Source organism: Chanos chanos, chromosome 9 (genome assembly GCF_902362185.1).
Source record: "Chanos chanos chromosome 9, fChaCha1.1, whole genome shotgun sequence".
Lineage (NCBI taxonomy): Eukaryota > Metazoa > Chordata > Actinopteri > Gonorynchiformes > Chanidae > Chanos > Chanos chanos.
In genome coordinates, this window is record NC_044503.1 from 20,949,059 (window position 1) to 20,974,601 (window position 25,543).

Genomic DNA, 25,543 nt, shown 5'->3' on the forward strand with positions numbered 1-25,543 from the left:
GACAATCGCTTCTATACGATAAACAGATTCGTAATGAGCTACGATAAATAATAAAGTACTTTATATAGATGAGCTGCACTAGCTGTATCAAAATGGTTCGACTTTTGGTGGTGAAATCTAAAGCTCCGTAATACATTACAGTTTCAAGATCAAATGCTTGATGTTACCCCCGTATACAGCTCGTATCTGATTAACGACAACAAACAGTAAACTGTCCGGCTAAGGTTCTAATCTGTCACCGGAACAACCCAAGAGTAGTGTTACAGTTTTTGAGAACTCACCGTGTCGCGACGAGTCCAGTCGTATCAGAGAAATGAAGACAGAAAAAAATGACTTAGATCTAAAAAATGGAGAGGCATGTCTTCCTTATTACATTTCCAGCAATATTCTTTCTTCATCATATGACATCTAGCTGCATGTCAACCAAGGAAAGGATCAATGTTAGAGGTTTATTTTTAGACCTGGAGAAACACACCCTTGTAGCCCAAGTGACTATGCGCCATCAAGAGGCTGGTACCAGAACTGCATGTTCGCTTACAAAATCCACTCTGTCAGTGCGTCTTTCTACGACAAACTGTGGAGCTAGATGACCAAAAGTTCATACTCATAAACCCCTAATTACTCAAGTTTTAACGGTTGTTAATTTCTGAAAAGTTCAGGAGATATATAACCTTTGCTCGAGTATTATGTTTTTCTCAGCTCTACGTGACAAAGTTCGGTGTGAAACATTTTCGTGGTCAACCACAAGGGGCATCCGCTACTCCACTAAAACGTTAACTTCCGCCGTTTCGGTCGAGCCAGCTCTTTCGATGAGCTTTATCCATGTGGTTTTATATTTCGACGCGTTGCCCGTAAAGAAGCGCTTAATGGAATCAAACTTCCGGAGAATACCGGATATTATTATCACGGGAGTTAAATAAGATACATTCGAAACATGTCAGCAAATTTATTATGAATCACCGTAAACAAAACCCTCCATTTTTAAACATGTGTTAAGAGGCTTATTCGAATACCCTGCACATTTACATTACATTAACGTTAATCAATTTGCATTTATTTATAGACACATTCCCCTAGTAAAATGCATTACAACACTAGATGAAAGCATACTCGGTGCATGAAGCTCCCAGAAGACATGGGACACATTTGTGCATTTATCAAGGAAGTGGTGAAAAGTTGTCCGCGAGTCACCAAAACCACACACACAGCGCCTCAGTAAGGGTGAAATTTACAGTCCTTTAGTTTATGGGCCTAATTCAACATAATCTGACAGATTAATGAACTCACTGAATCTGAGAAGCAGATGATAATCATCAGTTACCATCCAGGCCTTTAGGCTGAGGCTTCCAAAAGCTAAAGAACAAATCTGCTGGTAGCGTATGAGACGTATGAGAAACAGAAAGTGTCACGCTTTCCTGATAAAACTGACAGCCAGATCTCTTGTGTACGACATAACAGTTTATTATAGGAGAAAAGAGGGGAAAAAAAAACCCAACAACAGCACAGCGTTTTGGCCAGTTTCTCTTCCCATGTCATGAACTGCTCCTAATCATACACACAGGCAGTGGAGAAATTTTTGGGCTTTTCCACAGCACATCACTGTTGTGAGGCAAAATAACAAAGACACGGCCAGAAACATTCATTCATTCATAGGAAAACCCTTCACTCTTACAGAGGATGAACTCCATATTCAACTATCTGCTTGTATATGACTTATTTATTTCATTTTATCTTTTTCCCCAACTATTACTTATTGTGACGCATCAAAAATGTCCAGGTCATTAGTAGCTTCAGATCAGACACCGTGTAACTGCTCAGGTCAAATCTCAGAGCATGAACGGTTGAGTCCGGTGTTGCGTGTTGGCATTACGTCGTGTTGCGGATCACTGGCGTGAGGTCGATGAGGGTGTTGCTGGCTTGGACAAGTTCTGATATGGACACTCTCCCTCTCTGTTTGATGAACTGGGCCACAGCGTTCAGCTCCTCCGGCGTGATGGAGATGAATTTCCCTCTGTCGTCGATCACACCTGAATTTGTGAGAGGAACACCACGCAGCAGTGAAAAGTTTATTCCAACTGTAACGACGTCAATCAACATCATCTCTCTCTCTCTCTCTCATTGGAGAGTCTGACTTTTCGCTGTGTAACATACCTGTGAGGGAACCATCGGCGATTAAGTCCTGCACTCTGGCAATAGCATCCTGCAAGCACACGTTCACAGTCAGCAACACTAATAAACATATCTTGCCGTTTACTTACAATGTATTCTTTGGAAAAGGCTGAGGCAAAGTCTGACCTGTGTACGCATTCCAAAGTGTGACGCCAAGTCCTCCAGTAACACCACCTTAGAGTCCTGCAACAGTAACAGAGAGAGACTGTGTTTCTATATATGTTCACATTTAATTGTAGATCAGCAGATGCTGTATATGAGTGTTGCATTGTGGGATCTATAGTGCTGATCTGGTTAGCTGTGTTGATAAGGTTGTCAGCAGTGTCTACAAATGACCCACACGGAAGTTCTAATTTATTTAGAGCCCAATATCACTATTTATTTATATGACCCACAGGAAAAGATAGTAAAGATTCTTAATGGTTGACATTTATGCCTATTGACACCATCCTACTGACCACAGTTGGGTTTAAGTGGCCCAGTCGAAACCAAACTAATTCATCCGCTGACTGTTCCAGTCTATCATCACCCAATTTCACCAATCATTCACTCAACACTAACAGCCCTATGACCTAAGCATACTCCACACAGCCTTCAAGAATGTTCGAGAAGATCTGAACTGTTCTGACCTCATAACACATAGAACTGACATTCCAGAAACTTCTAGCATATACTCAACTTTAATTATGTCTGAATAAAAACAATTATGACTCATACATATGGGCACCTAAGTACAGATCACATTAAAGCAGATGCCACTGTAGTAAATTAGGGGCATGAACTTGTGACAGTCCTAAACCCATTAGAAAATAAATAAACAAACACTGATCAAGCTTTAAAGGAGCAGCGTGATCCTGACTCACTCACACCTGTATGTGACCACAGGTGATGGTTCTTTTCCATTATTAAAATAGAGGAGTTCAGTTCTGTGTATGAATGTACATTTCTAGTTAATGTGGCTTTAATGAAACTGGTCAAAATCATCCATGTGCAGTTAGTCAATTTTTTTTCCTGATGGTAACAGACAGTTAGCAGAGAAACTAGGAAACTCAACAGTTGTGTGGATGCGTATGATTTTACCTTGATATACTGAATAAACTCCTGTAGCAGGCTGAGAGACTGAAAGGAAAACACAGAATGAGCAAGAGTTTTACCAGATTGTTTTCTGGACAGAGTTCAAACTAAGCTTATACTTTTTTTTAGACCTCAGACACGTGATTAGTGGCTTTTTTATGGATAATATACATGTATTTTTTCCCACCCAGCACTTTAAATTTGTCTTGTCCTGTCAACCATGAGTCATATTCTCACTCTGCTAGATCAACATTCACTTTCACTTCTCAGTTATAAAGGTCATTTAGTCTCATTTACAATCATTGTTTTGAGTTGGTTTAGACCGATATACTCAAGTTTCTCTGTCTTTGAGAGATTGTGAATATGTAGATATCACAGGACTAAGGCCCAGATCAGTGAAACTGTGTGTGGATGAGAGACTGTGAATAGGTTTATGTCACAGGACTAAGGCCCAGATCACTGAAACTGTGTGTGGATGAGAGACTGTGAATAGGTTTATGTCACAGGACTAAGGCCCAGATCACTGAAACTGTGTGTGGATGAGAGACTGTGAATAGGTTTATGTCACAGGACTAAGGCCCAGATCAGTGAAACTGTGTGTGGATGAGAGACTGTGAATAGGTTTATGTCACAGGACTAAGGCCTAGATCAGTGAAACTGTGCGTGTACCTCCTGCTCTGTTAGTTCGTCAGCTTCACCCTGCTCCTCGATGACAAACGCCTGTTTAAGCCTTTGGTACTCCTCTTCCTCCCTCCTCTCCTGCTCCTCCTTAGCACGACGCAACTCCTCTTCCTATAACAGAGTGCCACACTCAGCCAGTCAACATCATTTAATAAAAAAAAAAAAAAAAAAAAAAAAAAAGTCAAATGACATTTGGCCATTTAATGGAGTCTTCTCTTGAAAACACAAGCAGACTCTATATAAAACAAACTCATAGTAGACAGGTTTCCAGATGAGGGTCACAATAAATTCTGAGTTACGCCACCACTTCTGAAGGAGACTTTTGGAATGAATGCTATTCATTCTGGAACCACACATGGTCTTTGTCTGAGAAACCGGTTTAAAAGACCTGAAGAGTGGCATCTTGTGGCCAGCTACTCTTTAGTTTATATAACCTTTAAATATAGATCACCTGCTTCTGCTCCAACAGTCTCTCTTTCTCCTCCTCCTTCTGTCTCTCCTGCTCTCTTAGCTCCTGCATTCTCTTCCTCTCTTCCCGCTCCTCCATCTCCGCCTAAAAAAGAGAAAGCCAGGTCGGTAACAATGAAACGCCATCTGGTAAACACTCGTTCAGTGCTCTGTTAGTGTAAATTCAAATGTATTTTAAAGGACCTGCTGTAAATATGTGAGAGAATTTGGAGTTAGTGATTAGAAACTACCCGTACCTCTCTCTGGGCTTTCCTCGCCTGTTTCTCCTCCAGCTTACGCTGCTTCTTCGCTCCCACTTTCCCTTTGGCCTGCAGCTGCTCTTCTTCGTGGATCTGCTCCTCATCCTCATCGGCACCCAAGTCAACAGGGCTGTCCTCTGACAAAGGCAAAACCAAAGTCACACACTCTCTTAGAACTCATCATTTAACAGATGTGTTTAGCAGCACGTTTAACTTACAGAGACAAGGTTATCTCTCACATCTGTAGTGATCAAATGCTTTGATCTGTTAGCTTTAGAATGACTATGCAAAAATGCACTATAATTTATACAATCGTTGCCAATTTGTCTTTACGGAGGACAGCAGGGTTGATGCTACAATTCTAAATCAAAAACACAGACACATCAATCATTTGCTTGCTCTTCATTCAGAGGGAGGCTAACGTGTTGATTTTTGATATTTATAACCTTGAATGCGTGATAATCAAAAACATCTGTGCTGACGGCGGTGTGTGCTGTCGGATTTTCGGTGAAGGGATACCATTGTCTGAGGCGTCCCTCTGGTTACTTCTTTGAGCGATCATCCTGCTTTGGAGGTTTCTACGGCGACGAGGCATGCCCGCACCACGTGCTTCCTCCACGTGGGGACGGGCAGCAGCGCGTGCCGCGACATTGTGATGGTCTTCACGGTCAGCTACAGGAGGAGAGAAGAGATGGTGCTACACTGTTAATATCGCGAGACTGTAAGACTAAATGACCCTGTGTAATAATTGGTTCAAGTGATCTTGGACAACCAAAGCGATGTCCTGTCTGCTTAGTGTTGCAGGGACAATGAAATTGCAGGGCCTTGGGAAAAAGAAGAAAAAACAGTGGAATTCTTTGCTTTGCTGTATGGCCTGTGTTCCCATGTTCTTCATCATGCACAGAATAATAACTTAAATCAGACTTAACTATCCCTCCAGTTGGCATGGAAACTGAATCGACACCTTGTTTTGGAGCATTAAAATACCACTAAGAGTAAGTGCTTATTAAAAACAAATCAACTGATATCAAGTGTTTGCAGGCCAAAATCATCAAGGCTAAAACTTGGTCAGTAACGTGGAGTAACCAGTTGTGTGTATGCACTGTAGTGTACACTGTACAGATTATAATCTGAAAAAGATCAGTAGACTGTTTTCTGAACCGTTGATGTTATCCACCTATACCTTCACACTACCGTTCATTGAATGATAGACAGACTCCACCAAGCATTACTTTACTCATTTAATAACTTGTCCTTTCACACTATAGCTTGCTGTTTGCATGGTACTAAGTCATTAATTCAGAGAACTTTAGGAGCCTAATTAGCACGTAAATCATTCAACAGCTCGGTGCTTTGTCATCGCACGGCAAACGACCGTTTATAAGTTTCGTGAAGGTTGCAGTTAATTTTAACGCGTTAGACATCGCTACATTTCAGCCTATGTATTTTCCTTCATCACAGTAATATCTTGGTCACTGTTATGTGTTCCGTAACCAATTTCAGTTGAGCAGTGGGCTCAATACTTATAATAATTGAATTAGGAATCATTTTAAATTATAAGGTCTAACGTGCTCAGTTGACAGTTCTGCAGATGTTTGTTTACTCGCTGAACTAACCGCTGCAGGGCTAGCTAACAGCTTAGCTAACGTTAGCCAGCAACACTCACCTTGCTGTACTCGTCCACGTATTTTTACTGTAAAAAATATCAGCACGATAAGAATCACGGCGGCTATAATGTACAGAACAGGATCCATTGTCGAGGAAAGGAAAATTAACTTAACATGTGTTGGTACCGCTTAGGAAAGCTCACTTGCGTTACTCCACTAGCTTTGCCTGACGTGGATAACTTATATGTTGCGCTTTAGTGGTTAATATGGGGAGCAATTACTTTCATTACTGCCACCTACCGGAGTGGAGTATGGTAAAACTAAGGACCTGCTGGGGCGTAATACGCCTGTGTGGCTGGGTCGCAGATTAAATATCACTGTTAACTGTCACTCTCTTTGTCAGCCTTATCATTATTAATGCAGAACTATGCCTGAACCTGTGTTTGGAAACCCAGCACGCGCCTTATATGTGAACTACAGAACTGGTAAGGTTCTGCTTCACCATTGGCAACCACCTGCTTCGGACAGCTGGACTGTAGTTCACTAAACTAGAGCGTCTGCTTAACCTGACAGTTTTATCCAATACAAAATCAAACCTCGGGACTTGCAGTTCACAAAGCTTGGCTGGTCTTTTTTTCCCAAATTACCTGTCAGTAGATACCAGTCCTGAAGTTGTACTCGTGACTTCGATTACCCTCACCATTGCTTACTAGGTCTCCTAGGTGATTTCGCTAAGCACCTGGGTATTGTAGAAGTAGGCATAAATCTTTTTATTTATTATTATTATTTTTTTTAAAGCCTTTGTATGTCTTGGAGGTTAGTGTATGTCTTGGTGGTTGATGCCGCTGTCCCTGTGAGAAACAAATACATATACTAGATGCAAGTAAAAATACTACAAATCCTATTGCGTGTTTCAAAGACTATAAATGTTCCCCCCGACATAACGGATTACTCTGAAATTAAGCCTCAGGTGTTGCAGAGCAAAACCCGGTCATATCAGCTGTTCAGTTTCTTTTATTTAGTTGTAACTGATCAGTTCAGACACTGGTGTATAGTACTGTCCATTTGATCAATTCACATTATTCCACTTTTAATATGCTCAACAATGTTTGTTCAACATACTCTACGTACTCGTTAGAACTCCATCCCATCGGTTCTGCTTGTTCATCCATTTCCCTGTTACCTCAATCCTACTGTTCATCTATATTGTTATCCTTTGTACTGTCACCCTCACACTTTGTACTGTCACCCTCAAGTTTCTTCTCCAGTCACATCTGACTTTAAACTGGAGCAAGACGGGGAAAGCCTCATACACAGCAAGGTGCTGACAAAACCAAATATAAAAAAGAACCACAGACTTTGTTTTCCAAAAAATAACAAAACAATCGATCAGACAAAAGGCTATATTTGTTACACACACACACACACACACACACACACACATATACATATATATATATCTCGCATGTCTGAACTGTGTGATAAAATGAAGACGTGAAGAAAATATACATGTCTCTGATGAAATCAGTTTATGTATTGCAATGATGGGAGTAGATTAGAGAGGTCCATCAAGCGCGTTTCTGCTGAAGATGTGATGGTCAGTTTCCAAAGACATGTATGAAATGTCATTGTTGTGCTGGAGTGAGTTCCAAATGCACCCATGGTTACAGAATGACAGGAACCAGGAAAGTTCTTTTCAGCCATGTATCCGCTGTATCCCAGGGTTTTATCCATTACACAGTGTGCTGGGTAAACTCCTTCAGGGCCCAGGTTTTAGTGTCTATCTCCTGTCGGAGTCGGGAATACTCCTCGGCAAGTGCCTCAAATTCCCGACCGAACATCTCGAAAGATGCAAGCTTGGATTCCACCATCTGTTTCTCCATCTTCACAGCTTTTAATTCTGTGTTGAGTTTCTCTCTGAAAAGAAAGACATTAGATCGGTGAATGCTTAAAAGAAAGGGATGGAGGAAAACAGAAAAAAGGGATTGAGGTTATGCTGAGGCTCGACGTATTTATTCAGATTACACTGAGTGGAAGAGGCTTCACTATCATCTTGTAAAGTTTGTGAGAAGTAAACAAATGTGTCACATTTCTAACTCTGCACGATAAACGCTGGCTCTGACAGTCGGATAACATCCACACAGTTTGTGTGTGCTAAAAATGGCTATTATGTTTAATTAACTTATGTTAGGTTTGGGCATTTCTACTGTTATGTTCCTAAAAAAAACCTCAGTAATGACCCCATCCAGACTGTAGACTGTAAATGGTTATGTTAGTAACTTTTGGGCTTTACTAATTTTGTTTTTTGTTAAACAAACCAATTAAGGGTATGCTTACGTCATTTTTCTGTGGGCAGATATTTTGTCTCTTGTGTAGGTGTCCAGCTGAAGCTCCAGCATCTCTGCCCTGAGGGGAGAACACATATGAGGCTGAATGGGTTTGATTATACCAAATGGATTTTAGCAAAAGAGAGGGAGGGAAAAAAAAACCCAAAACAAAAACAAAACTCTGTTCAGAGCTGGTGTTTACAGAAACCATGGTGCTAATAGCCATTCGATCAACTATATACAAATCAACCAACTGAGGAGGTTTTTATCCACTAGACAACATAAAGCAGGAAAAACCATCATTTATGCTGAATAATGAATAAAACAAAGGAGGAATGAATAAAACAGAACCAGATAAACAAGCCTCTGGCAGGAAACAAACCTCTCAGACAACAGCTGAAATAATTTTCCCTTTGTTTCATAAATTGTACAGAAATTCTAAATTCCCCTGGTGCATAGATCTTCTAGTCTGTGTGTGTTTGTAACCCCACCGCCCCTTATCATGTGTGATCGTAAACAAAAGAGTTATCTGGACTCTGGACATAAGCCAAACAATAGGCTACTGCTCTGTATGCAGCACCAGTGGAAGAATCTGGAACAGTTTAAAATGTCCTGACCTGATCTTCTGCATGCCAATCTCACATTTGGCTTCAAAGTATTCAATCTTCTTCTTGTCCAGCTCCTTCTGTGCTTTCAGCCTATACTCCAAGACCAGAGACTGGAGGACCTGCAGGCATCCCAAAAGTTCCTGTGTGTGTGTGTGATATAGACACAGATAAAACAAGACAGAGAGAAAGTTTGATAACATGCTCCCTTGATACCTGAGTACAGTATTTCCATGCTCTACGTTAGTTGTCATGGAGATGGGATCGCGAGCATCACGGCAAACGTAACCCTATGACACCACACTGACTCACGGTGAGGTAAGAGTGAGCTTGTCGCTGTAGCAGAAGGGCGTTCTCCCTGTTCTTCTCCGTCAGGCTCTCCTCTCTTCTCCGTTCACTCTCCAGCAGCTCGGACAGTCGGGACAGCTTCACACACTTCAGTCCCTCACTCTCCTTCTCTGAGACGGATGGAAAGCAATCATATCATGTTTACAGACATCGTCTGTTCTGCCCACACCCAACGCTGCAGTATATACACACTCAAACGAAACCTCACCCAAACCCTATCTTAACACAACGCAGCTAATACTGCATAGCTCTGACTCACACAATATACATCTCATTTGCTTTTAAACCTTCTTTGCAGAACAAAAAAAACCCCAAACAAACGCATTTCATTTTGTTTTAAACTTTCATTGCAGAACGCATAAAATAAATTCTCAACTTCAAATTCAAAAGAAACTCTGTGTCTTGATCCATTTCATTAAGGTCCTGTCTAATACCTCCTTATCTTTTAAAAACAAAAAAACAAACAAACAAAAACACCACAAACAAACACGCCCATATTATGATAAAGCAGCATTTATAATAGTCATCGTGTTGTAATGTAATTTTTAATCTTACCCCACTCAGGCTGGTAGTAGGCCAGAAGGTTAAATGCTTTCTTCTTCAGGTGCTTCTGTAGTTCTGACGGTAACCTCTGCTTCATCTGCCACACATCCTAAAGAGAGAGCGAGAGAGGAGGGAGTAAAAAGACAAAATCTCTCCATGTTTTATGAGAAACAGTTTCAGTAACACAGACACATAAGGTAAGCATGCAGTTTGGATAGTTAGGATACAGCCTACTGTTAACTCAAAAAACAAGCTAAAAGCTATTACTATTTAGGGAAGACTGTGACAGAAAATGTTTCCTGGTCACTGGTTTAGCCATTTGAACCGAAACAAACAATCAGTTTTTAAATAATGTTTATTCCATATCTGATTTCCGTCTTTATCTGCATCTGGCTTGCTTTTTCTCAGTTAAAAACATGCATGCCCACATGTCCAGTATAGGCAGTTAATTCTGACCTGTGCAGAAGGCATGTGACTGAGCACTTGTTTGGCAGACAGGCCAAGTACAGGGCACTGGTCCTGACCAGGGGTGGAACTGTTCTCCAGAAGTCTGATGCACTGAGCTACCACAAGACACTGTTCCATGGTCTCATAGAACTGCCGAAGAGAAAAAAAAACACACACACCAAGACTACCTCAATGACACTTTAAATGACACATTTCATTACAGCGTTTACCACAGGAGCACTACATCTGGTTAAAATGTTTGTTCTTAAAAGCCAGAGTCTATCTATCGCACTGTATAGTGTAGGCAGTCACGCAGTTTTTCCTGCTCTCATATCAACAGACACAAGCTGGCTTTTTTTTTTTCCAGTAGTGAGGTCCATTTTGCTTAACATTCATTTTGAAATTGTGGTGACATGGGGAGTGAGGTAACACTGGTAAAGGTCACACAGACAGTGTCAGTGTCACTGTGTGGACACACAAACACACACACACACACAAAGTGTGTGGGGTGTGTACCTTCTCCTCTTCTGCTGGCCCGCCTCCGTGCTGCTTTCTGATGCTGTGCTCCTGGATCATCTCCTGTAGGAGCCTGTGGATGCTCTCAAAGTGAAGCCAGGTCTGTCTCTGGGTCAGCAGCTCCCTCTCAGCCTAGGTTAAAAACATCAGAACAGCTGGAGAATTGACTCTGACATGGGCCAATCTTCACTTACACATCCTCGATTTTCGATCTGTAATCTGTAAACTGATTCTAAATGCTAATAACATTTTTTTAACTGTCCTTTCCTCCTCCTCCTCTTTTCCTGGTTTTCTCAGATCAATCAAGATCACTTATAGCCCATCTTAACTAGTTTCCTCAGGCCTGATTGTTTCACTTTGGGAAATCATTAACGTTTTAAAACCTCAAGCTATTCTCATTTAATCATGAGAAATTCATCTCTAAAAGGCTAGTGCCCTGTATGACTGACAATTGTTAAACACCCATCTGTTCATATGTTCATTAGAGCAGTTCAGTTCATATACAAACGCCCATAAGTATTAAGTGAAAAACAGCATATACTGCCACGATGCTAAATCCCACCCACATGGCGCTTTGACTAGCCGGGTTTTGGGCGTTTGTATAAAGCGAACACAAAAATACCACGACCTATCTCTGTCCAAACACAGCAGATTGACATCACTATTTCACGGGAGGACTTGGGGTCTGCGGATAGACTTACCTTCTCCAGCTCCCGTTTCAGGACTGTGGTGAGTCCAGTGTTGTCCACATACTGGGAGAGTGTGGCCAGGAGTTTGCAGAACTGGGGATTTTGTATTAGATCCTCTTCTGTCAGCTGACATAGCGGAAATGCTGTAAGAACTGCTTTAAGACACCGCTAGTAAGCAACGTTTAATGACAACGCACTGTTAAAGTTTAACAGCGCAACATAGACAATACAGCAGACAGTTATTCATTCGTAACACACGGCTAACACCTAAAATAAAAGAACAGAGTTGTTACAAGAGACACATAGCCTACTGAGAACAGGTGCCTCCAAACAGGTATAGGTCCTGTGTTAAATGAGAAGCTAGCGTCCCGGCATGTTTAAGGGTCACGTATAAAAATGCTGGCCCACTACTTTGTCGACCGTGGCTAAAGCAAAAGATCGCAAAACAGAAGAACATTTCGGCATTAGTTTATTGGAAACAAGCGTACGAACGCCGTATTACACCAAGACATGCACGATTGTACGTGCTAGATTCGTTCAGGATGTAATGCCCTAATCAACAAGGCACCTAACTGGAAACTCAAGGGAGATTCAGGTGATGGCACCTCCTCTACAAACAGTGAATGACAAAACTATGAAGAGATGCTTTGAAGCCTTTTCGCATGCCCTTGGATAATCTGTTAGGTGCTTCTATTATTTTGGCTGCTCCCTGCACACGATCATGAATATGTTTTACTTAAAAAATAAAGCGCAGAGATCAGGACCTTGCTGACGCAGGTTATCCCCTTTGTCCAGTGCTGAAATAGACACAGATTCCGTTCCCGACGACATCATAAATTAATACGCAGCTCTGAGAGGCGTTCAGGACAATTACCTGCCAGGAAAACAAAAACAACAACATTAGGGTTAACAGCAAAATAGCGTTGATACTGGCTAACTTATAGAACGACATATAAACTGAACACTTCAGACTGTTGGGAGCTCGCTAGCTGTTTATCATTTCATCGGTAACAGGTAAAGCTGAAACAACAGAAAATCTAAACTACTAAAACTGCTGCTGATTTGAATAACAGACATAAGCTAGACATTCATGCTGATTCACTGAAGTTAATTCTATAACAGGTTCGTCAAAGAGAACATCCTTTTCGCAGTGACATTCCATTAACTTTCACATCCAAGTGAGAAACAATAAATACTTCATTACATCGTTGATTGGTTGGAGGGTTGCAGGTTGGTTGGAAATCGCGTAAAGAAATCTCAAAACTTACCTCTAGACCTACATGATCTTTTGGACAATATTGTGACACTGCATTCAACTTTTCCGTGGAGCTGTTTCCCGCTCGTCTTTATTTTCCCTTTCTTCGTCTGTACAGTGACGTGGTATCGTCGCGCAGCAAGGTGAATTGTTGTACCGCCATCTAAAGTACGGGAAGATTAAATAATTGGAATAAGGAAGCGATCATTTCCTCTTTCCTTTTAAATGTACAGACATATACTTTTGTACCTCTCAAGTCTTTTTCAAGCAAACGTTTTGTCTTCTACTGGGGTCAAAATAAGCCTTAGTTGGAAAACTTATTTTTGTTTCAGTCCAAAAATACGACTGTGTCTTTGTGTTTTCGTATCATTTTAAAGGTGTCTGGATTAAAAAAAAAATACTGCAACGAATATAATATCACGAATTTGGGAAGAACCAGAAGCTTTTCCCCCCTGTAACCATGAATCTTCGTCGCCACAGTGATCTCCCCAGTGAGCTAACCTAGTTGTAAACTGGGCCAATTTTTTTTAACGCGAATCGTTTTCTTCTCACCTATGACGAGTTTTTGACACAACATCATATCCCTGTAACTCCTGGGATTGTGCAGAGGTCTGTACGTTTTTTTAAGAATCAAACAAGCAACAATAATCAGCTGTTGTCCCTACTTAATCAAGTACAAAAAATTGTAAGTGAAAAAAGAATAGATCTGTATAAAAAACCCAATAACGATTAAACGACAATAGATCTATAAAAGCTCAAAGCAGATGTTGTCTCGTTATCATATGTGATTTCATGCTGGAGTTGCTTGGTGGATGATATTCTATGGAAGAGAGCCTGGCTCATGCTTAATTGATGTCTAATTGCTGCCAAAGTGAAAGAAGTGTTATTTGCACTCACTCATAAATTCCACCCACTCATAAAACTTCTCTGCTAAAAACTTAAGATAGACATTGACATAAACTGTACATTTTGTTGCAAATAACCAGGGACAATTGATAATTTAGTTTGGCATTTGTGAAACTTTGCTAGCAAAACCTCCCTGCTTTTATTTCTGAAAATATTGATCAAGACTTTATTTTGTTGATTAAAACTGTTTATAGAAATGAGATGAAATAATTGTTGATTCAGTCTGGGCATCCTCAAAACAAAAAATAAATTAAAACTATAAATCTTTGCTTTTTTTGTGTGTGCATAATGGTATTCCCTTCCAGCATAAGATTTTGCCATTCCTTGTCATTCCATGCCTGTATCACTGTTGTTTTGTACTGGTTGTACAATTAAAACTGAACAAACAAACAAAAAAATCTGCAAAAGACATACATACAAACATACATAGAGACACACATACATAAATGCATAGAAAATGACTGTCATTGCGCCAAAGTTTATACGGGTTGCACCATCAGTTAGCAGGTGAGCAGTCACATTCCCTTCCGCAAGGCTCAGTGAGTTCAACCCTTGCCTGTGCAATGAACGCAAACATTGACAGCATACATTGATGCCTTGTCCTCTTATTAAATGAGAAAGACTCGTGTAATTGTAATTGTGGCATAGAACTCAGAAAATACTGTCCTTTATTTCTTGTCAGATATGGGAATATCAACCAGTGATTGCACAAGACACCAAAAAATGTTCTGTGGTTAAATCTCAATCACTTATTTCCTCCCCTTCACATCATTTCCCTACAGTGATGACTAATGATAGTGTAGTTTTGATTTAATAGCATATCCTACGACATACAAACGTGACACACCTACTTTGTAAACCTTTTCATTTTCTATAGAAAAATTATTTCTGTAAAAACAGGGTGAAGCAACAAGCGGATCACACCCTTGGCCTGTACCCATTTACCCAGTTCATTACTGTATTTTCATATATTAAACCTTTGCATTTATTGATGTTGTTGTCCCAACTGAGACTACATAGCGCTGTATATTCGTCCAGAAGTATTTGTGATAAGGTAAGAAATCAAAATGATAAACCCTCAAATACTGGAACTGATTTAATTTGAGAAAATTCTAGTGATTGCCACTGCCAGTCTGTGGGCCGTCCGTCTATCGCCACCCCGTATAATGTGAGACAATTCATTCGCCAGCTCATGTTTGACAGCGTCCACCATCGAGCACCTTATTGGGTCTTAACAAAATGACGGATACGTAATCCAATCAAACTCGTACAGTCGAACACGTCTCGTGACGTAACTACGATCAGTACGTGTGCAAATCAACAGCAGCCAGCGTACAACGTTCTGCCAATGAAAGCCTTCCAACAAGCTACTAGTTGACCAATAAGAAGCCTCCACGACGGGGAAGCTGTGAGTGCTTATATAGTGGCGAGCTCACAATGTTAACTTCAGTTCCTATGTACCAGCACAAGTAAGAGAATAAGACATCGAGTATTATTGCGAATTTAAAGCCTATATCGCTGTCTGCGATTTCTCTAGCGAAACATTCACAGCACCAAATATTTGTTATTAATTACAGTCTTAAGGGTAAGTGGCTTTAAATTCTTTGGCATGTGTCGTCTCTCAGTGCAGTTTTATTAAGTAGCCGGCTGGGAGATGTAATGCAAGTTAGCAAATTGCTAGTTGTATGAGTCTACTGTTAAGTTAACCGTTAAGTAATTGAATTTTATTGTAAAAGCTTTTGTTGAATGCTGATTTTGCAAGGTCAGTGCTTGCGAGTCTTGCGGTAGTCTCCGGATAGTTTAAACAACGGATTTACTGGATCCCATTGCAAGTTAATGGCATGCCGGTAACATAGATAGTTTTTACAAATAACCTCGATAAATGTTTAACTCTCCTAGCTTACATGAACTGATATCCTCACTGGCGCATGAGTATAGACGAACATAAATACCGCCATTCAAACCACTAGCGGCGACTTTAGCCTGTAGTTAAACCACAGGTCGGCAGCCACAGTGTAACGTTACATCCGATGTGCGTTATGAGATGGCGGCTTTTCTTTTCACCGGCCGGAAAGATGAGAGACTCGACTAAAAGCTCATTTTTCTTCAACAGAATACCTGGGATCCAAGAGCTGTTATGAAGATGAAGACGGGTCTGTTCTGCTTATTCCTGCTGATCGGCAGCAACGTGTGTGCCGATGAAGATGACAAGAAGGAAAACGTGGGGACCGTAGTGGGTATCGACCTTGGGACCACTTACTCCTGGTAAGCGTGAAACAAGGAGCAAACGTCACAGTCAAGGTGCAATGACTTCTATATGTCTTTGTCAAAACATATTTATATTAACATTTCTGAACCCCCCCCCCCCTTTTTTTTTTTAAAGCGTTGGTGTCTTCAAGAACGGTCGTGTTGAGATCATCGCCAATGACCAGGGTAACCGAATCACTCCTTCCTATGTGGCCTTCACAACTGAGGGTGAGCGTCTTATTGGCGATGCTGCCAAGAATCAGCTCACATCCAACCCTGAGAACACTGTCTTTGATGCTAAGAGGTTGATTGGCCGCACTTGGTCAGACCCCTCTGTCCAGCAGGACATCAAGTACTTCCCCTTCAAGGTGAATATTCAACTAAAGCATTAACTTTAATAATAAAGCGAGAGTTAATTGTATTTCAGTCATTTGCCATTCCTGAGTGATAAACTGAAAGTGTGTTTGTGTGTTGTGTCCCTCAGGTTATTGAGAAGAAGAGTAAGCCTCACATTCAGATTGACATTGGATCAGGCCAGATCAAGACATTTGCTCCTGAGGAGATCTCTGCTATGGTTCTCACTAAGATGAAGGAAACTGCTGAGGCTTACTTGGGCAAGAAGGTGGGCTTTTCTTTTTTTTGAGAACTGGGTGTATATATCCCTAAGTGGATATTACATTGACTTCAGATGAATCATATGGAATTCCTTCTCTTAATGTGATTGGTTGTTTGCCTTCTCATAGGTTACACACGCTGTGGTCACTGTCCCCGCCTACTTCAATGATGCCCAGCGTCAGGCCACTAAGGATGCTGGAACCATTGCTGGCCTGAATGTGATGAGAATCATTAATGAGCCGTAAGTTTCGCTCACTTATGACCTTACCCGTTGAAGTGTTTTAGTAAACAGCTTACTCTTGGACAGATTGGATTCTGTTTCTCTGTGAAGCTAATATGTATCTCATGTTGTTTCTGTTTAGAACTGCCGCTGCCATTGCTTACGGCCTAGACAAGAAAGACGGTGAGAAGAACATCCTGGTATTTGACCTCGGTGGTGGGACCTTCGACGTCTCTCTCCTGACCATTGACAACGGTGTGTTCGAGGTGGTGGCCACCAATGGAGATACCCACTTGGGCGGCGAAGACTTCGACCAGCGGGTGATGGAGCACTTCATCAAGCTGTACAAAAAGAAGACTGGCAAGGACGTGCGCAAAGACAACCGCGCGGTGCAGAAGCTGCGCCGTGAGGTAGAGAAGGCCAAGAGGGCCCTGTCTTCCCAACACCAGGCCCGTATCGAGATTGAGTCCTTCTTCGAGGGTGAGGACTTCTCCGAGACCCTGACCCGTGCCAAGTTTGAGGAGCTCAACATGGTAAGGGTGCCTTGAAAATCTGGCATCACTGCACCAAATCATATCCCTCCTCTTCCCTCCCCCTTTTTGATGGATTTAATTCATAATGCAGAGGATCCATCTAAGTCTCACTTTAATTGTTTTTCTCCTTGTGCAGGATTTGTTCCGTTCCACCATGAAGCCTGTCCAGAAGGTTCTGGAAGATGCTGACCTGAAGAAGTCCGATATTGATGAGATCGTCCTTGTGGGAGGCTCCACCCGTATCCCCAAGATCCAGCAGTTGGTGAAGGAGTTCTTCAATGGCAAGGAGCCATCCAGAGGCATCAACCCTGATGAGGCCGTGGCCTACGGTGCTGCAGTCCAGGCTGGTGTACTGTCTGGAGAAGAGGATACAGGTACATCTTGGTGTATAGCCAATTACATACCAACTTTCCCTTGTCAGTTTTTGCTCCCCCTCATCTAAGCTTGTAATTTGGTTCTAATACCTGGTGTGTGTATTTCTTATCCATAGGAGATCTGGTTCTGTTGGACGTCTGCCCCTTGACTCTGGGTATTGAGACCGTCGGAGGTGTGATGACCAAACTTATCCCCAGGAACACTGTGGTGCCCACCAAGAAGTCTCAGATCTTCTCCACTGCCTCTGACAATCAACCAACGGTCACAATCAAAGTTTATGAGGGTAAGTTTACTTGTTCACCTCCTGAAAATAACCTGAAATATTTTGTGAGTTGGCACCGTTGAATAGAGAATAACAGTTTTGCTCTTTTGTCTGTCTTTTCAGGTGAGCGTCCCTTGACTAAAGATAACCACCTGCTGGGAACCTTTGACCTGACTGGAATCCCTCCTGCTCCTCGCGGCGTTCCTCAGATCGAAGTCACCTTTGAGATTGATGTCAACGGTATCTTGAGGGTCACCGCTGAAGACAAAGGCACAGGGAACAAGAACAAAATCACGATCACCAACGACCAGAACCGACTGACCCCAGAAGACATCGAACGCATGGTGAATGACGCCGAGCGCTTTGCCGATGAAGACAAGAAGCTGAAGGAGCGAATTGATGCCCGTAACGAGCTGGAGAGCTATGCCTACTCCTTGAAGAACCAGGTGGGCGACAAGGAGAAACTGGGAAGCAAGCTGTCCAGCGAGGACAAGGATGCCATCGAAAAGGCGGTGGAGGAGAAGATCGAATGGTTGGAGTCCCACCAGGATGCCGATGTTGAAGAGTTCCAGAGTAAGAAGAAAGAGCTGGAGGAGGTAGTACAGCCAATTATCAGCAAGCTCTATGGCAGTGCCGGCGGCCCGCCACCAGAGGGCGACGCCGAGCAGGAGGAGAAGGATGAGTTGTAGGCGGGCCTTTGATCACGTCTCGGCTCTCTTATGCTCCGTGTGATACCCCTGCCTCTCTGGTAGTGGCACAGGTGTACCTATTGGACTCGATGGACAATTGAGAGGAAGGGCAGAATTTCAGGGGAAATTGGGGTGTTTAAAAACCACAGATCTTTTTTTCTGGAAGGACTTGTGGAGCATGAGAGAGCGGAGAGTGAGGGATGTGCTCTTCACTGTCAAGTGGAGATAAAAGTCAGCCTGGATAGAGGCTCTCTACTGCTGTTCTCAGGCAGTTTCAAAATGGGGTTAAGTGGGGAGGGGTGGGGTGGGGTAGTAGAGAGGGTTTAGTTTGGTGTCTGGGCCCAGGGACAACTGTCATGTTCAACTGCAACGTTATCAAGTTATTTATTTAAGTCTGCTCATTGTAGAAAGAGAATTTCTACTACAACAATGAAATAAATGTTTGTTTAAAAAAAAAATCACATTGGTGTGTTGTGTGAAGATTTTTTTTTCAGGAGGGGGGCAAACAAGCTTTCAAACAAACATCTCAGATACTTAACTACATGGAATTTCACCAACCAGGCTTTACCACTGTTTCCAGTTTTAGTTAATGTATTTGAGAGTTTGAAAACTGAAAGTTGTTGTAACGTTGACAAGACATATGAAAAACATTATAGTACTAAAGTACAAGAGCCCCAAAAAATCTGTGATTTTAATTCATGATAACCAGGTTTGACTATTACAGTCTCACTGTGGTACCACCATGGTGCCTGTGTCCTTACAGTGGAGAGTCGCTGCATCAGTATTGAAATGTACAAAATTAAGCCTTACATAATGACTATCAAACATCTGCTTTGTATGAAATTCAATGGTGACTTCCACTGTTTGATGGCTTGAGTTTCAAGCAGATCACAGGAGCAACAAAGCCAGGGGTCAGAACCGGCCAAATTGGTCTCATGTAATTTTGTTTCTGGATGACTCAGTAGGTTCATTAGACTACTCATCTGTTAAGGGCAATGGAAGCATCAAATCCCTAAGTATGGAGTAGTTATAAGGTAAGTACATGCTTTGGGCAAAAAGAGTGGGGAACTAATGCTGCTTAAATGCTTACTGTTGATCTTACCTTAACAGTAATCATACCCTATTGACCGCATCTTTACAATTAAGGAATTTTATGATATTTCAAACAAAAATATTTGAACACCTGGGAATGTTATGGAAGACATGGATGCATTATTACTGATGCAAAAATAATTCGAGAGACGCTATAATTCATAAGACAACTCTTTTACTTAAAAAAAAAACCCCCAAAAAAACAAAACAAGAGTCATGTCAGTAGAGTCACTAGACAGTCATTAAATATTTCTCCCTGAGTGTCCATGCCTCCAAAAACAAAGCAAAGATGAACTGTCCGCGTTTGAGGGTTTTTCTCTGCATCCCTTTCTCCGCTGACGTCCGCCCTAACATGCCACGGCACCACACACATCGAATGGTCCAGTCTGTTAGGGGGCAGGTCCCCGTCAAAGGTCATTAGTGTCCAGCGATGTTTGTCTGCAGGAATGTCGGCAAGTCAAAAGACGATGTAGGTGTAAAATTGTGGTTCGACCAATATGGTACATTGCAAATTAACATGCATATTTGCAAACTCTTAACAGTAGGTTTTGTCGTTGCCTTTTAAGAGGATATTAGTGTTTTGGGGACAGTCTTACCACATTGGAATCTGTACATGGAATTGGTCGCCCCTTCTGGCGTCAGTCCGCCAAAGATGAAAAAGTTCTTTCCAAAAGCCACAGATGAGTGTGCAGCCTGTCCTGGCGGAAGGTCACCTTTAGCCTTTATCCGTTCCCACCGCATGTTCACTACACAGGCAGCGAAGAGACATAACAATGTGAAAAATGAATTTACAATTCAGATCAAGAACAAAAGGAGTAGACAACTTCTAATGTTTTTTTTACAAAAAAATATTATTTTACATTTTAAATTTAAAAAATAAAAATTTTATAAATTACAAAAAACAAAAACCTGAACAGTAACAGCAACGACCTACAAGTGTCCAAAGAGGAGAGATCGTTATGGAACTTTCCGCCTGCCATCCCACCATGAACATAAATTGTGTCTCCCACGGCAACGACCACATGGCCCTGTCTCGCAGAGGGCTGTTTCCCTTTGGTCTCTGGCTGTGACCAAGTAGACGTCACTGAATGGGGGGAATTGAAAAGACAGTACAATGTACTGAAAACAAAGTGATTCAAAGGAAACAATACAATAATTCAAATGAGAGGTAAACAAATGGGCATGTTCATTCCTGTGTGTGTCTGTTCAGGTTATTTCGTTAAGAATTAAATTTGTCAACACATTACAATGTTCTCAGAAAACGTAACACAGTGAAAACAGTGTCACTCTGAGCAGTGTTTTTAGGTATTTTTTGTCTGTGTGAGTGGAACAGGTGGACATACCTGTGTCAAAGACATGGAGCTGGGCATCTGAAACCGGAGTGGTCCCTGAATCCCCCCCAGAGAAGACAAACAGTCTGTCTCCCACACAGGCTAAACTGGTGTGGTAAGTCCTCGGTGACGGTGGGACACCTTTCACCTGCACACTTCTCCATGACTGGTTATCTGAACACACAGACATCACTGCTTCAGTCAGACGTTTTTTTTTTTGGTTTGTTTGTTTTCATTTTTTTGTTTTTGTATTGCCCAAACCTAGTGAAAGGGTTGCCTATTAGAATATGCTATGCAAAAAGGGTAGGTGTGATAAGCTAAAGCTACAGCCTACACCTTTTCGGTCAATTTTTTTGTTCTTTCTTTTCAACTTAATACCTTGTTGATATTTATTTATATCTATGTGCATTCATTTTGGAAAAATGTTATTATAGATCGAAATCAAAACTTCTACTACTACAATGACTACTACTACTACTATTACTTCAGTAAGGCTGGTTATCCAAACACACAGACATTATAACTTCAGTCAGGCTGGTTATCTAAACACACAGACATTATTACTTCAGTCAGGCTGATTATCTAAACACACCGATATTATTACTTCAGTTAGGGGGGAGGATGTAGAGAGGTTTGAGTTACATGATGATATGTGTGAGAAGCAGATAGTGAGGATACATAGTATCACTGGCCAACTCCAGTATATCCAATCAAACCCTGGGCTGCGGTACCCAGCTCACAGACTGAGGAAAGAACAGACTGGGAGACTGATTGGGTAAATGAATGCAGCTGTTATAAACAGACTTGGGTGGAAAGACACACTTTTAAGAGGCTCTGACATGAAATTGCCATTTTTCTCTGTAGGTATGTAGGCCTCATTTTGGCAGACTGTGAAGTTATTAGCCACCTTAAACCCACACCATTGCGACCAATCAATTGCCTCAACACCTGCAAGAAGAGCTGTCATAAACTGTACTTCACCTATGGCCACCACTTTCTACCTCCAACCATTCCCTAATAATGTACCATAATCGCCAATATACTTCACAATGCTGTTATATAATGTGTATCTATAGATAATTACAAACATCTCAGATAGATAGTCTTACATACATATATATTTACATGAATAACATATATATTGAATAGGCCTATATATATAATATATACTTTTCAGATGCCATATATTGTATATAGTACCTATAGTACTGCAGCGACATTCATTCATTCATTCATTCCCTTTTGTCCAGTCGTATTTTAACTGTAGTCTGTGTGCTGTATTGCACTGGGAATATGCTTTACGTTATGCTGCAAGGTATAACGGCAATAAATTCGAACTTGAACACAGTTGTTCTCTACACCTCACCTGCCGTGTGTAACACCTGGATGCAGTTACGGTTTCCAGCCTGCTGGGCGCCACCAAACACCCACAGACTGTGTGGAGCACTGTCGGACACGAAGGAACAGTGCTCGTACCGCGCTCCCAGCCCCGCCCACTCCGGCACGTCCCATTCATGATCGTCTAGACGGACAGAAAATGCTGGGATTACCTCACCACCTACTGGTCAGTTATTCCTCTCTCAGTCCTATGACTTTACTCAAGCAAGGCAAAATGAGAACAAGAACAAGAACAACCATGATCAAATAGCAGCTAAAAAAGCATGTGCAGGATTTGACATCACATTCACTCACAAGCCACCATATAAACATATAGATAGACAGGTGTGTGTATGTGTGTGTGTGTGTGCGCGCATATGTATGTGTATGTATATTTATTACCTAAATTTATTACATGGGATTCGGAGAAACTGCCGTTTGGATTGGCTCCTCCAACAATCAGAATTCTTCCTTTGCCTCCCTCAGCAGACGGTAGGTATGTGCAAGTGTGTCCAACGCTCACCCCGGGACCCTCACCTCTGGGTACCAAGGCATACCTGGCAAAGACACACGTAATTTCACATTACAACAATATCAACAGAACACGCAGGTATCCGATATGGCTATTCATATCTCACCACTGTCTTTCTCGTGGTTCGTCTTCTGGGTCAAGAATCGGGAGCAATTCCATCACTCGGTGTCACCTCACAGTAAGAGCTGACAGGCGTAGTTCTGACAGTAACGTGTCACGCAGGTACAGGTGTATATAGAGAAACAGCATATTCTTTGGCATCACAAAACATTTTGAGCACAAATGGGTGTGAACATGAATACAGACAGTGATTTCTTTAGTTTAAATTTGAACACCGTAGAACTTGTCAGAACTGCAGTTTACAGGACAGCAACTTTTAAACGCAACTACAAGGACACTGAAGTCTTTGCATAGGTCAAGTGCTTAACGTGCTATCCCCAGAACGTCCACATTGATAATGGTGTTGACACAAAGCCAGCGATAACTGGGTGAGTGGGTAATATTACCTCTAGAGATATCTTGTAGGGAAAGAAGTCCACAACAACACTCCTATCCACTGGGGTGGCTAACGTGTGAGCTCCGTTCGTCTTCTGGTCAGGTTGTTCTGGTTGTCATACCAACAAATGGCGCGTTGCCTCCATCTACTGGACTGGAGTGCCGAGGTGGACTGGTAACGGAATGGCAAATGCCGCGAGTTGACGAGTCGGCAAGAGACAGCATTCGTAAGTTTAATCAATCGTCTTTATCTAACTATCTTAATGAAAAATTATACACGGTGATCATGTACAATACCCATTTAAAACACATTTATCGTAAGCACTCTGTTATAATTTTGAATGCGTTAAAATACCACCACTTGAGGTCGCTGTTGAACGAGAAAGACGAGAAACAGTTGAACGTCAGATGCATTGTCCAAGATACATCTAATGACGGCTGTCTTCTTGCGGAAAAAACAGTTTTGCTCATTAGAGTGGAGAAATTGGCCTAATTTTTGTGTAATCTTAATGCAATGAAAGAGCCAACGGCATTAAACTGCACATCATACATATATATGTATTTTCTTAAATCCACTGCAAGAGCCCCAAACAACAAAACATTCTGGCAACAGTGATAGCAAGGGAGGGAACTGGTGACCCCTTTTCCCATTTTTTTTTTGTCATTTCGCAAATGCAACTTAATATCTTGCCATTGTGACAAAATAAGTAAAAATTGCGACCTACTGTATCACATTTATGACTTAATATCACATAATTATGAATTATTATTCAAAGTTCCAACTTAATATCTTGACATTATAATTTAATGTCTAGAACTATTATTTCGTATTTCAGAGTTAAGATATAGTATCACACAGTTACCAGCCGGTGTGTTGTAATTCTGCTTTAATATCTAAAAATTACAATTTAGTTATTACATCTGTGTTGCGTTTGCCTTCATGCTCGAATGAATGATGTACTCTGTATCACACTAGCTGTCTAGAATGGCACTAGAGGACTGTGAATAATTGTTGCCACACCAACAAGTGACCCTAGTAAAGTCTGGCAATGCTATGAAACGGAATCAAAGTTGACCAGCAGTTAACATGTCATGAAATAATTTTGGGCTAAATTGCAATAGCTAAATATGATGCAACCGTTACCGAGTCTGCGTGTGCATATGCATAACAAGTTAATCTCGGACACTACTGTAGATTATGAAAAGTTAAGGCATTTGATTCTTTGAGAAATTGAGACCTAGAACTGTTTCTGTGCATTGTACAAAGCTCGTACATAGACAAAGTGCCCGATGAGCCTAGCATGTTCTGCTATGTAGCGTTGAGTACTATTTATTTATAAACATGTCCTGAGGATAGCTGCCCAACCCCCTTTCTTATATTACCCATAATAAGTGGGAGTCATTAGATTTTAGTCTCAAATTATAATGAGACATTAAGTGTAACTGTAAGGTATTGCGGCACGATCGTAATTGCAAGATATCAAGTCATAACCGCGGGATGTTAAGGTGGAATGTAGAAATATTAATCCATAATTGTTAATTATTACACCACAGTTCTGATATATTGAGTCATATTTACTATGTCGTAGCTTTATATCATATGTCGTATGACGGGTCGCTGTCCTCGTAAATACTTGGCTATGCGTTCATTTCTTTTTCTGTGTATGGTAAACCGCTTGCTCGGTAACAACAAGTATGTAATCAATGTTCAAACCAATAAACTAAGGGGACACAAGCAGCTTACTACCCAAATTACTTTAATCTAGTAGCCAACTAAAGTTCTTTTTCCCCTCTCAAAGCAAGAGTCTTACAGGTTACATCAACAGCTGCTGACTGAGGGTTGTTCTCTGGGTGGTCCGTATGTCCCCCTCGACTACGGAGCGATGCAGTTGCTCCCAGAG

General features: G+C 41.5%; 4 protein-coding genes across 4 annotated transcripts; 1 reads left to right on the forward strand and 3 right to left on the reverse strand.

Annotated features, from left to right (window-relative positions):
* Window positions 1-1,453: 1,453 nt before the first annotated feature.
* Window positions 1,454-6,457, reverse strand: ddrgk1 (DDRGK domain containing 1). The gene is made up of 9 exons (XM_030784131.1): window positions 6,298-6,457; window positions 5,151-5,303; window positions 4,629-4,768; window positions 4,376-4,477; window positions 3,913-4,035; window positions 3,250-3,288; window positions 2,296-2,352; window positions 2,152-2,200; window positions 1,454-2,027 (listed from the first exon to the last, which is right to left on the reverse strand). Exons 1-9 carry the CDS (start codon window positions 6,383-6,385, stop codon window positions 1,867-1,869), a joined length of 912 nt encoding a protein of 303 aa, XP_030639991.1. The 5' UTR covers window positions 6,386-6,457; the 3' UTR covers window positions 1,454-1,866.
* A 1,514-nt stretch (window positions 6,458-7,971) lies between these two features.
* Window positions 7,972-13,051, reverse strand: haus4 (HAUS augmin-like complex, subunit 4). The gene is made up of 10 exons (XM_030785295.1): window positions 12,982-13,051; window positions 12,478-12,587; window positions 11,726-11,865; window positions 11,025-11,156; window positions 10,518-10,658; window positions 10,074-10,170; window positions 9,483-9,628; window positions 9,183-9,313; window positions 8,576-8,644; window positions 7,972-8,155 (listed from the first exon to the last, which is right to left on the reverse strand). The coding sequence occupies exons 2-10, from the start codon at window positions 12,545-12,547 to the stop codon at window positions 7,972-7,974; spliced, it is 1,110 nt and encodes a 369-aa protein (XP_030641155.1). The 5' UTR covers window positions 12,548-12,587; window positions 12,982-13,051.
* A 2,288-nt stretch (window positions 13,052-15,339) lies between these two features.
* Window positions 15,340-18,992, forward strand: hspa5 (heat shock protein 5). Its single transcript, XM_030783581.1, has 9 exons — window positions 15,340-15,459; window positions 15,988-16,139; window positions 16,258-16,489; window positions 16,606-16,743; window positions 16,865-16,977; window positions 17,099-17,489; window positions 17,626-17,863; window positions 17,980-18,147; window positions 18,250-18,992. Exons 2-9 carry the CDS (start codon window positions 16,012-16,014, stop codon window positions 18,813-18,815), a joined length of 1,974 nt encoding a protein of 657 aa, XP_030639441.1. The 5' UTR covers window positions 15,340-15,459; window positions 15,988-16,011; the 3' UTR covers window positions 18,816-18,992.
* A 1,115-nt stretch (window positions 18,993-20,107) lies between these two features.
* Window positions 20,108-23,739, reverse strand: rabepk (Rab9 effector protein with kelch motifs). Its single transcript, XM_030784869.1, has 8 exons — window positions 23,654-23,739; window positions 23,254-23,347; window positions 23,018-23,172; window positions 22,605-22,760; window positions 21,251-21,412; window positions 20,842-20,991; window positions 20,504-20,653; window positions 20,108-20,345 (listed from the first exon to the last, which is right to left on the reverse strand). The coding sequence occupies exons 2-8, from the start codon at window positions 23,304-23,306 to the stop codon at window positions 20,122-20,124; spliced, it is 1,050 nt and encodes a 349-aa protein (XP_030640729.1). The 5' UTR covers window positions 23,307-23,347; window positions 23,654-23,739; the 3' UTR covers window positions 20,108-20,121.
* Window positions 23,740-25,543: the final 1,804 nt, after the last annotated feature.